This window comes from Miscanthus floridulus, chromosome 4, assembly GCF_019320115.1.
Source record: "Miscanthus floridulus cultivar M001 chromosome 4, ASM1932011v1, whole genome shotgun sequence".
In the NCBI taxonomy this organism is placed as follows: Eukaryota; Viridiplantae; Streptophyta; class Magnoliopsida; order Poales; family Poaceae; genus Miscanthus; species Miscanthus floridulus.
The window spans coordinates 78175338-78188102 of NC_089583.1; the positions used below are offsets into that span (position 1 = coordinate 78175338).

Below are 12765 nucleotides of genomic sequence, written 5' to 3' on the forward strand. Positions count from 1 at the left end.
TTCAGCCACCAATCTTGAATCCAAGAGTATGGGAAGGAAGAGGAGAGGTAGGGGATGCATAGAGGCTACCCACCTCGGTCTATTGCTGCTTCAAGGAGGAGATCGACTCCGCGAACTTCACCTCGGGAGAGAGAAGCTGAGAGAGAGGATTTGTGAACTGAAGAAGACAACGGTGGCGCGTGACGGCGTCACGAAAGAGGCTGTGGGCGTCGCCTTTTATAGGCCGGCGAAGCGGGAGCTGTGCCACCGGCTACCGGCTCGCCATGAATGGCGTTGCTCTGGCCGGACGACGGGCAAGCAGGCGAAGTGATGGTCCGAGGCCGGCGGAGCTCGCACCAGCGCCCGGCAGAGCTCACACTCGCGCTCGCGTCCGCGCCCGGCGGAGCTCGTGCTCGCGCTTGCGGCCGGCAGAGCCCCGCTCGGCGGAGCTCGCGCCCACGCTCAGCTTCGTCCACGCCCGGCCTCGCGCTCGCGCTCGCGGCCGCCGTCCCCTCCGGCAGCGGCAGCCTCGTCCACGCCCGGCTTCCCCTCGCGCTGTTGGAGACTAATAAATTTTGGGTGGCCACGCTTTCACTGTGCATGACCCAAAGATATTGTATTTGGGTCCCGTTCGTTATTGGAGTCAGTCTTAGCGTTCCCATTCCCACTGTTGAAACCAAACAGCACCTAATTTCTTGTGGGACGAATTTCATCTAGCTATTTTTTTTCTTCCCTACTGAAATAACTAGAAGTTGGTGAAGCCACTCCCATGAGCCACTCCCACTGGCTCATGGGAGCCGTTGCTACAGTGCCAAAAAATAGAGAAGCCAAAGTCGCCACAAGCTATGCTAAAGATACTCTTTGTTGGAGTAATAAGTTTATGTTCTTGGACAAAGATTAAACCGGCGGCAATTCAATACAAAGCCAACGGCCAATCCACAAAAGTTTGCAATGGTTTACCAAAGAGATGTTTGTCTTTATAACACGGTCGGCTATTTGGTGAACGTCTAACCCTCATGATTACTGGTCTATGCGGCGTCGGCTATTTTGATACAAAGAACGATAGTTTTACTTGTAACCGTTGGTAATACATCTGTCTGTTGGGCATTGTACTTTCCCATTGCCATCGCAGTCTGATGCTTTAATAACCTCAAAATTGTAAATTCCGAACATAACCGAAGCTAAATCAGTTAGCAAATTCAGGTGGTCAAAGATGTCGGCCTGCAGCACTACTTCAACACTAATTTTCAACGAACGAACAGTGTTTACAAATCAGCATAAGGCAAATTCCAGCGAAACGAATAGGACCGAAATCATTAATGAGCCAGCATCATATGGTTTATAAATATATAAAAAGTCTACATCCTCTTTCTAGTTCTTCTAAAACTTTCCACTACCCTACCACACTCTCCAACACAAGAACATGTGCACACACCTAAAGAGCAAGCCCTGACACACTGACCACTAGATGTAGTATGACTAAACTACTTAACCTATCTATTCCTATATACAAAAGCGAAAGAGAACAATCGAAGCGATTAACAAATGCGAAAGCGATTAGGAGAACATCTCAAAAGCCAGCTCTTGTCTGTCGTCTGAATTTGAACAGGTCGGTCCGTGCACGTGGGTTCCATCAGCAGGCACGAGAAAAGGGCAACGAGCAAGCGAGCAGCGCATAAACAAGTGATTAGATTAGCCCATTTTCTCATCACCCCCGTTTCAGGCTCCCAAAGATTCCCGGTCTCTTACGCATGCAACAACGGGGCAACGAGCAAGCGAGCAGCGCATAAACAAGTGATTAGTAGATTAGCCCATTTTCTCATCACCCCCGTTTCAGGCACCCAAAGATTCCCGGTCTCTTACGCATGCAACAACGGAATGCAGCGCAGAGGGCAGCAAAGTCTTCTCCTCAGCACTCTCCTGGCCTCTTTCCTGCTGCAAAGACAGATTCAGATAGTTTTTTAACTGTCTGGCCCGGCATCAAAAGCAGTAGTACAGTTCAGCAGGAGATAGAAAAATCTCTAGTATAAAGTATTCCATGGATTCCAGAGCTGGTTTACAGGAGTAATGACAGTTGATCAGCTATTCAGCTATGACTTGCAGGATAAACCAACAAAGTGAGCGTAATGATGACCTGTCTCTCGAGCTTTTGGGTAGGGACGACAATGAACTGTTGGGGCTCGAGCTTGCTTTGCAAGAAAGCAACAAAGCAGCTGTTAATGACCGAGGTCTCGCGCCCGAGGTCGAGGTAAAGGGTGGCGATTGACCACGACCCAAGCCACAAGCCAAGCCAGGAAGGAGAAGGAGGCTTCTAAACCTTCTTGCAGACCGGTTTCCAAGGTGGAAAATGCCTGATGTTGTAGTTTAGGACAGTTCCAAAATGCTAGACCCTTGTAGTTGTGGTACTTGTTGGTTGTGGTGGAGTGGTCAAAGATTAAAGAAACTGAGAAAATCTAAAAATGTGCATGGTTGGTTAGTGGAAATATGTTTGCTAGTGACAAGTGGAAATTTCCGTGACTTCTTGTTAGTGGAAATTGCCTTTGTGAGACAATGATTCCGTTAGCGACTGTAATGGCAGACAAACTGCAAGATCAGTGTTGAATGTTGATATGGTAGTTGAGTGATCAACTAGCTACAACTAAGGGTCCAGACGAAAAACAATGTTGCTGGCGATGTGTGTAGCTGTGAATGGACGGCGATGAATAAGCTTCTCTTTTACCTGTGTTTTTCTGGCCTCTGTGGGGCTTAGCATCGTCTCCTAGAACGGCAGGCTCTTGGAGGTGGAGGAGGCAGTGAGCGCCTTGAGGCTCTCGGTCGATGCCGGAGCGAAGTCCTGCGGAAGCCGCGCGCGCCGGACGATGCGGCGCATGTTGCTCTGCAGGCTCTGCTGAACCAGCTGCCGCACGGCGCGCTTCTCCGCGCTCATGCCGGCGTCGGCGAACTCCCCGTCCACCGACTCCTCCTCCCCGCGGCACCTGCGCTCCTGCGGCGCCGACACCGTCGCCACGACGCCTGAGGCGTCGTCCGCGACCTGCTTGCCCTTGTCGGCGCGGAGGATCTCCAGGATCCTGGACGCGCGCTTCTGCGCGAGTGCCGTGCCCACGAGCGTGAGCTCCAGGAGCGCGGACGAGGCGCCGGCCTCGACCATGGCCGCGCGGTCACCGTAGCTCCGGTGCGCCAGGACCATGAGCACGTAGGCCGCCTTCTCCTGGCACCCGGGCTCGTCGGTCCAGTTGAGCGCGTCGACGAGGGACGGCACCGCGTCGGGGGCGCGGCTCACGGCGCGGCGGCCCTCGGGGCAGGCCGCCACGAGGTTGCAGAGCACGGCGAGCGCGCGGTCCGTCACGGGGGCGGCGTCCCCCACGGCCGCCACCAGCGCCGGCGCGAGCCCGGCCGCCAGCAGGTGCGGCGCGTTGGCGGGCGCGATGGAGAGGTTCAGGAGCGCGCGCAGCGCGTCGTGGCGCGCCTGCTCGGTGGAGCAGCACTCGGCGGCCTGGAACGCGCGCACGAGGAAGGGCGCGGCGCCGGACGCGCCGATGACGGGCTTGTTGGCGTCGAGTGCGCTGAGGCAGAGGAAGTTGGCGACCACGGCCTCCGTTAGCGCGCCAGACGCGCCGCCCTCCGCAATGCGGAGCATCTTGTGCACGGCTCCGGCTTGCACGATCGCCGCCTTGTTCCTGGAAATCATGCAAACAGCTCTGCATATCAGAAACCCCCCAGATCTGATCACGAAACAGAGGAAGACAACATAAGGCAGAAAACTCACGTGTCATTGCCGATCCCCAAGTTCAGCAGCGCGTACAGCGCAGCGGTCGTGATATCCTCCGCGGCGTCGCCTCCCTCGTCGACCATCGCGACGAGCGGCGGGATGGCGCCGAGCATCGCGACCATCTCCCTGGCGCCGGCGTCGTCCTTGGCCTTCCTCCGCACGGCCTTGGCCGCCTCGACGCGGGACATGCAACCGCCGCCGCCTTCGCCACCGTCCTGGAGCGCCCCGACCACGCCCTTCAGCTCCTCGAACGCCTCCACCTTCCTGGCCACCGCATCGGCCTCAGCCTCGTCGCTGCACTCGGACGGCTCCTCGGCCCTGAGCAGCTCCGCGAGCCTGTCCGACCGCGGCCTCGGCCTCGGCATCCGCTGAGGCGACCGGTACGCCGTCCGTCCACGGCAGGAGGAACCGCCTCCTCCATCGCCGCCGCCGGCACCGCCGCCGCACGTGAGAACCTCGAGCACCTTCCTCCGCAGCGCGGCGGCGGAGAAGATCGGCCAGATGCGGAACACGCCGGCGTCGGCGTGCGCGCACCTTGCCACCATCGAGCAAGCACGGCCACTGCAGCGAGCGAGCTTCGTCTGCAAGTCACATTGGCCGGAGGGAGGCGGGCGACACCTGGCTGCCCTCGGCGCTCGCAGACTGGCGTCCGGAGGAAGGCGTGGCGGCTGTGCGAGCGGGTTTATACGCGTAGCGTAGAGGGATCAGGGACGCAGCCAGTGGGCCTGAGAGTGAGCCGGTGGGGCCAGTTGGTCAGCAGGGAGGGTACGGGCTAAATATTTTATTTTAGAAGAAAATAAAGGGTAATAAATGGTGTTAGATTTGAGCCGAGGACCTGGGATGGGTTGTTTAATGGCGTGCTTTACTGGATGGGCTTATTTTATGGTTATATGGGCATTATGGTCACACAGATCTTGCAGGGGAAGGGGAGCCATCTTGCCATGCTGTCTGCTTAGCTGTACCAGGTCAGCGACCGAATGACGTTTTGTTCTGTACTTGTCTAAGGCCTTGTTTACTTAGATGAATTTGGATTTTGGTGTTACTGTAGCATGTTCGTTTTTATTTGGCAAATAGTGTTCAAACATGGACTAATTAGGCTCAAAACGTTCGTCTCGTAATTTCCCACCAAACTGTGCAATTAGTTTTTCTTTTCGTCTACATTTAATGCTCCATGCACGGGCCGCAAACATTCGATGTGACAGGTACTGTAGCATTTTTTTGGAAGTTGGAGTGGAACTAAACAAGGCCTAAGACTTTGGTCCTGTTCGTGTGTCTCGTCAGCCATATTATTTCAGCGAACAAACAGTATTTTTTTTTATAATAAATTAGCAAATATTACTTTCAACCATGACTTTTCAGCAAAATGAACGAAACCCTTGCATGCGACACTCCAACTAGACCTGATTTTTGACTTTTTTTTTTTACGGTTGCATTTCGGTTGACGAACCGCTTGAACCACACAATTCGACGTGACCCCTAACAAAAAAAAAAGGGACGAGATGTGAGCTGTGCTCCGTAGATCGTTGATCCAACAGCCTGACTGCCTTGAGCAAGCATGCAAACAGCCTAGTGGCGCTGCTGAAGAGTGAAGACGGAATTCCGCAAGGTCGAATCCTGCTCGCCGGTTGGGCATCACCGATGCCCATTTGATGCACAAAGATTTGCATAGGGAACAGTCCCAAGTTGCAACGCAACTCACACTCACGGCCTCGCGGGTCTCTCAGGGGCGTTCGTACGCCAATCGTCATGTACTCATGCTTTCTCTGAGTTCCCGCTTTGTGTTTTCCTCGTACCAACTGGCAACTGGGCGTCTCCCTAGTGATTAGGATTACTAGTAGAAGATAAAAGATGCGGTGCTGAGCTTAGCCGATGATCCCGGCACGGCGTGACGGGAGGCACGTGTGTGTTGACGGACTGCTCACGGAAGAGATCCGTCTACTCACGAGGCGCGCGCATACTCCTACGTCCTTGCTGTTGCTGGCCATCCCTGCCTGCCAGTCTGACCGTAATAAGAAGGCATGGCGGCACTGTAGTGACGCCGTAGCCGGAGCCGCAGGAGAGAAAAAAAATGTCGAAGGGCCGCCGCCGCCCCAGGCTCCACCCTGCACGTCGCCCCACGCCGCCGCCGCCCCGGGCTCCCCTGCCGTGTCTACCCACGCTATCTCCAGATCCGCCATCCACGCCGACGAGGTCGCCTCCACCTCCAGATCCACGCCGGCGACGTCGGCTCCACCCTGCACGTCGCCTCCATGCCCTCGGCCCAACCCGTGCCGGCTGGAGCTCGGACGAGCACGACGGTGCCTCCATGCCCCGTGTCGTGCCTCCATGTGACCATGTCCAAGTCCGACGGCGCCGAGCGAGAGCGGGGATGAGCACCACGGCGCGGAGCGAGGGCAGGGGACGGAGTCCGCGTGCTCGTGCATGGCCTCCGGTGTCCAAGTCCGCGTGCATGGCCTCCGGTGGCGGAGCCCGCATGCACCCCTGGCGCCTCCTGCATGGCCTCCGGTGGCGGCTCCTGCCAACAGCGACTCTGGAAGACCTCGCCATGCTTCAGGACTCTGGAGGAGCTCTAAGTTCTAGTGCTCACAAACTGTTCGACAGAATGCCTAAATGAGGTAACCTTACCTGAATGAGAAATGAGGTGACTGTATTCGAGCTAACCAGTCAACCATGATCTGAGTAAGCCAGACTTAGCTAAAACAATTGAGGCTGTGTTTAGTTCCAGAAAGTTGGAATTTGGGGCTACTGTAGCACGTTCATTTTTATTTGGCAAATAGTGTTCAAACATGGATTAATTAGGCTCAAAACGTTGGTCTCGTAATTTTCTACCAAACTGTGCAATTAGTTTTTTTTTCGTCTACATTTAATGCTCCATGCATAGGTCGCAAACATTCGATGTGACAGATACTGTAGCACTTTTTGGGATATTGGGGTGGAACTAAACAAGGGCTGAAAACCAAACAAGAACCTCTTACATTGGGCCTTGTTTAGATTGTCTCAAAATTTCAAGTTTTTTCACTCTCTCCATCACATCAATTTTTAGACGTATATATGGAGCATTAAATGTAGGTAAAAAAATAACTAATTGCACAGTTTAGTTATAAATCACGAGACGAATCTTTTGAGCCTAGTTAGTTCATAATCAGACAAAGTTTGTTAAATACAAATGAAACGTGCTACCATGTCAAGATTGCAAAAATTTGCAATCTAAACAAGGCCTTTGGTAGAGCCGCCCAGGCTTAGTTGGCTAGCCAGGACTGGACTGAAGCAGCAGTGCATAAGCGCCGCTCCAGAGTCCAGAGTCCAGACGGATGTAGGAGTGCCACCGACACGAGTCATCTCCTGTCAATGCGCGCACACCAGACCGTAGACCGGCTCCTCTCCTACATGTACAGGCAATATGCCAATTCGCCCAACTGGCATCCAGGAACGGCATCTCTCGCTCCTGCAGGCTGCAGTTGCACTCCTGCCGCGACCGGGCCTGTGAAGAACCCGAACAGTGTGGTAGTACTGTCGTCCAGGTTGCCAGGAGGAGCTGTGTCTGCACTCTGCAGTGGGTGGTACTGCCCCCCTCATTAGCACGATCGTATCGTACGGCGGATCGGCCCTTTTGACCTCCGGAGCAGCCAGCCGAAGACGAGTAGTACAAGAGCCGACAGTCTGGCCCTGGCCCTGGCACTGGCACTGGTAGCTCGATGAGTGAAACGGCCGTACGTCCGGCGCCAGCCACCGCCACCGCAGCAGCGGCCGGTGGTCATGCTCCGCATGTGCCCATCGAGCCGAGCCGCGCCTCGGCGCTGGAGTGGGGAGCGACGAGCCAGAAGGGTTCCTGTCCTGACATAAATCATTGGAGACGGGCGGGCGCGCAGGAACAACTCCCACGACACGACTAGCGCGTGCGTGGCCAGGCTCTATATAAAGGTGTGGTTTAGTTCTAAAAAATTTTCACCCATTGAATCTTGCGTCGTATTAAATATAGATAAAAAAACTAATTGTACAGTTTGGTTGACGAATGTTTTAGGACTAATTAGTCCATGATTAGCCATAAGTGCTACAGTAACTAACATGCGCTAACGATGGATTAATTAGGCTTAATAAATTCGTCTCGCAATTTCCAGGCAAGCTATGTAATTAGTTTTTTTATTAGTATCCGAAAATCCCTTCCGACATCCCCAAAACATCCGATGTGACATCCAAAATTTTTCATTTCGCAAACTAAACACACCCAAAGTTATCGTCTGCGGTGCTTCACCCGTCCTACTACTGCTACGACGTCGTCGCCGTCAGTTTGCCGTCCCAATCAGAGCCCGGCCGGCCATGCGTTCAGTTCGTGCGTGCGCCCGCGGTGGAGAGCGACGCACACACCCGGGCACGGGGGCAACGTGATGAACGTGGCGTCATTCCGAAGAGCCGGATGATGCGGGGCGAGTGTGAGCGGAAGCGTATAGTGAAATTAGGCGGCGTACGTGATGTTTTTTGCGAGCGGTGTTTTTTTTTCGGCGGGCGACGGGGGACCGGGCGGGTGGGATAGGGTAGGGAGGGGTGGGGAGTGGGGGATAAGATTATATACCTAGGGTTTTACCTTATGGGCTGGTGGGCTTTTTTACTTTTGGGCCGGGTATTTTCAGCCATGGGTTAACGGGTATAGGGATTGCTGGAACATACACATACCCGCGTATCCGATGGGTGAAGGGTTTGGTCCATTTACATACTCGTGGGTAGTGTGTTTAGTCCATATTCAGACCATAATAGAATAAATACCCATCGGGTATCGGGTTGCGGGTCCCCATTGCCATCTTTACCTTATATTGGTAGGTGGAGCGGGGAGCGGAGCGGCAAACGACGCCACCACTCCAATCGTGCGAGCCAGAGACTGCCGAGCCGGCGCGCTTGACCGGATCATATGGCAAGCCCACGCACCATCGGTAAAACAATGCTTCAGAATGATCAGAATTCTCCAGTCATTACGAAAGAGTATTCAAGTGAGTTAGAGGACTGAAATGTTATGCTTGTATTTGTCCCTCACCCCACATAGCACGCCATGAGCGGAGATGGCCGGCCACCGTTGTCCGTTGAGAGGATTATGAGCCATATCAAGTCGAGGAGGCTAGGATACACCGATACACACGGGTTACATATATACGACCTGTTCGCTTATTGGTTTCAGTCAGGGTTTATCAGTCAGCCAATAGTATTTTTCTCTCACAACAAACCAGCATCAATTGGGTTTATCAGCCCAGAAACCAACCAGCGAACATGTCGATAGTTGGGTGGTCCAATGGCCGTAGGTAAGTGGTGACACACATGGATTTATCCCACTGGATCCAAAACTATGCACGCATCGGGATTAATTAAGGGGTGTTTGGATCGGGCTACTAAATTTTAGTAGCTACTAAACGGTTTAGTCACTTTTAGTAACTTCAGAGTTACTAGAGATGACTAAAACTCTTTTAGTAGCTTTTAGTCATAGCGTTTGGTTAAAAAGTTACTAAAACGACTAAAAGCTACTAAATTTATTAGCTACTAGGTGAACCAAACAGGCTCTGATTCTTCTTCCTAATAAGCGAACAGAAAACAACGATGCTGAAAAGGTGGCCGTGGAGCGAGAGTGCTGTGATGTTACGGGCAGTGGGCAGAGCGCACGAGCCCGAGATCAAGCACACGATTGAGCAGAGCGCAGAGCAAGAAGAGTGACTGAAAACCATCCTAGTACCGGAATGCCGAGCAACCAATATAACGGTAACGCTAATCTTGTTGCAAGCAGGAGGGAATGACGTTAGTCTGAATGTTTGACAAAGGAGTTCCATTGCCGCTTGCAAAGGCGATCGATTATCTGATCTTAGCTACGACTAATCAGCTGGGGGGACGCAGCGGGGCTTTTCTCGTACCAACTCGGCTATGGGCTGCTGGGCTATAGCAACAGCGACGACAGGCAGGATGATCTATCCCGACATGGCATGTGCAGGGACGAAGCTAGGAAAAAATTTAGGAGAAGCTAAACAACGACAATTAGTAAGAAAAGAGGTTTAGCAAATCTCAGTCCCTCCTACCTGTACTTCTACAGCTGAAATTTCAGACGGCGGCTCTACGGGGCTTCGCTTGCTCGTGAGCAGTAGGGGGGGCTGGAGCCCCCCTAGCCCCACCGCTGGCTCCGTGCCTGGGCATGTGTGTGACGACTCATCACTTCATCAGCCATCGCAGAAAAATACCTCACGATGCGCGCATATGTTCTTGCCGGTTCCCAGTCTGCTCGTCTCCGTTAATGCAGTGCTCCTAGTACTACGTTTTGGTGACACTGTAGCATGAAAGTCATGAACGCAACGGAACGGAGGATATTACTGTGTCAACCGGAGGAGCAGAGCACAGGTTCTGGGACAGCGTCACACTTTTCAAACTGCATGCATGCATCATCGGCGGACATAAAAGTCGACGGCGGTCAACGCGCGCCAATGGAAATCCCATGTAGCAGAATTGGCAGCTCTACGTACTCACTGTGCAGAAGGCTGTAGCCTGCAGTGACGCGCGGCGTCCTCGCGCGATCGTACGGTGTGGATCGCCAGTCTTCACTCGGGTCACGCAGTAGAAGGCCGCCAGCGTCCAGCGGCGGACAGGTAGAGAGCGCGGGTCGAACGGTCATGCGCCCGGCCGCCCGGCAGGCGCCACCGACACAGGCCGGGAATTTTTTTTATTTTTAATCCTATTTTAATCAATATTGAAAGGTGACGGATGATAAATTAGACAACTTAAAACTTTAACTCTAACTAAGGTCTCTTTTTCTATCCTTAGCAAAACATATACAAAAAGATAAACTATCTAAATGTGTCAGTATGATTTTACTAGTATGTTACTATCTCTACCATAAAAGGAGATATGCAAACAATGTAAATGCGGAAGTTAAAGGGTAAGGTAGAGATATGCAAACTCCTATCGACGACTCTGGTATTTTTACCGATGTATCGAGAAACGCGCAAGCTTCCGTCTAATCCTCGTTGGAGCCACTCACAAGGGCCAAGCTTCCGGTCGGGTAACTCCGTAGATAGTCTCAGGCCGTCCCCACGTGCAGGTGGATCTCCGACATGCCTTTCGGCAAGCCTCTCCCAGATGCTCCCCGCCGTCTTCACTATTAAGTTTCCGGTCGAACCTCCGAAGGCCTTGTTCCCTTCGGTATACGGTGGCGGCCACACCACAAACGTGGTTGGTGTGATCTCGCAAGACTACAAGCCCCTCCGATGTACAACAATGTTGCACGCAAGCACCGAGTAGTAAGAGGTATGCAAACTTCACTAAACACTAGGCCTAAACCTAGAGCAAGCGCATAAGCGGTGGTCTAATCAACCTAAGCACTTCGCAAAGCACCTACACTAATCACCTAATGAATCACTAAGCACTATGCAAGTGATGATCACTAAAATGGTGTATCAACACCATTGGTATGTTTCCTCAGCTCTCCACATCTCAAATGCCTGATTTCAGGGTCTATTTATAAAGCTCATAGAGAAAGTAGCCGTTGAGGGCGAAACCCAGCTTTCTGGTACTGACTGGATGCGTCCGGTCGTCCCGACCATTATAGCGCGTGTGTTGATCGGACTTTGGGCAGAGTCCGGTCTCAATTGATCGGAAGCGTCCGGTCGCGCTGTCGCCGCTCTAGAACCTCTCTGAACTCGATCGGACGCTGCTGCCTGGTGCATCCGGTCATCCATCTGGCGCGTCCGGTCACGCTGAAGGTGTTGCCGAGATGATGAACAGTGTCATCATCGCGTCCGGTCCTGTTTCTTCTTCAGCGTCCGGTCGCCTACTGACGCTTGCCGCTGTCTCAGACTACCCATCGGACGCGTCCGATCCTTACGAAGGGCGCGCCCGATCACCTCTGCCATGCTTGTTTCTTCGTGGTCTTGCGTCCGGCTTGGTTCCCATCTTTGTGCTTGGACTTTGCTTGATATTTTGGGTCTTCTCTGGTGCTTCTAGGGTCTTGCTTATGGTGTTGATCGTGGGATCATCATGTCGCATTCGTCCAAGTCACGTCTTGCACCCTATTGAACTACAAAATAATTACTTGCAAATTTATTAGTCCAATTTGGTTGTGTTGGTGATCAAAACACCAAAATCCAAAGTAAATAATAAAACTTCTTGGTGATTGATGACACCAGGATCCATTTTTCTTACAATCTCCTATTTTTGGTGATTGATGACAACACGGTCAAAACAAGCAAATAATAAAAATTTTGGAATTTAAAAACTATTTACTTGTTAGGATGTAATGCAAAGGACAAGGTTATGTGATGCTAAAAGATACCACATGTAAACATCTTTGGAAACTTATCTTACCCTTACAAATATCCCCATGTAGCATTATGGATTTAAGTCTCCCCTTAACTCCAAAATCCATTATCCTCTCTTTCTCGGACCATTACCACTTGTAAATTATTATGATCGGGTTTGCTTTTGGTCCTACAAATTCTCCTCCTTTGGAATCAAACACCAAAAAGGAAGACATTAGTAGCACAAGGGAGGGTCAAACTTTATGATCCTTTGTATGTGGAGTGGAATAGGTCACAAAATTTGACTCTCACATTACATGGACTAAACTCCCCCTAAATATATGCATACATATGATGGATAATGTAGTTTATGAATAATTGGCAAATTAATGCTAAAGGGAGTTTAATCTATATAATGCATGGAGAAAGCATATAAATACCAAAGTAAAATCAATATGATGATATTGGTTTAGAAATATCACATGTGAAAACCAATTTGATTTATACCACTTGCAATAGGTGGTGGATATTTGAAGTATGATGCTTAACTCCGGGGACTCCATTTTTCTTGCAATGAGACTTTTACACATATGATAAGCTTGAAAAGGTATTAGTCTCAAAACATCCAACTTGTAGAGTAACCTCCCCCTAAATTTGTGCTTACAAATATGGAATACTTGTAGGAGACATGCACATTGATTTTAGAATAAAAAATACCACTTGAAAGATGACATCACATGAATGTGAGAATCATTTTCA

General features: G+C 51.6%; 1 protein-coding gene across 2 annotated transcripts; it reads right to left on the reverse strand.

The window, feature by feature from the left end:
* Window positions 1–1321: 1321 nt before the first annotated feature.
* LOC136551789 (U-box domain-containing protein 12-like) lies at window positions 1322–4492 on the reverse strand. Of its 2 annotated transcripts, none has more exons than XM_066543333.1 (3): window positions 3746–4492; window positions 2699–3656; window positions 1322–1911 (listed from the first exon to the last, which is right to left on the reverse strand). In XM_066543333.1, exons 1-2 carry the CDS (start codon window positions 4291–4293, stop codon window positions 2738–2740), a joined length of 1467 nt encoding a protein of 488 aa, XP_066399430.1. In that variant the 5' UTR covers window positions 4294–4492; the 3' UTR covers window positions 1322–1911; window positions 2699–2737. The 2 variants fall into 2 exon arrangements, with proteins under 2 accessions (XP_066399430.1, XP_066399429.1); XM_066543332.1 differs by having other exon boundaries at window positions 1322–1914; window positions 3746–4491.
* Window positions 4493–12765: the final 8273 nt, after the last annotated feature.

Bases quoted from the DNA above. Each gene is read 5' to 3' on its own strand.
- LOC136551789 (XM_066543333.1), bottom strand. From the start codon at position 4,293: ATGGTGGCAAGGTGCGCGCACGCCGACGCCGGCGTGTTCCGCATCTGG. The intron at 3,657-3,745 runs GTGAGTTTTCTG...CATGATTTCCAG, and splicing joins TTGGGGATCGGCAATGACAC to GAACAAGGCGGCGATCGTGC.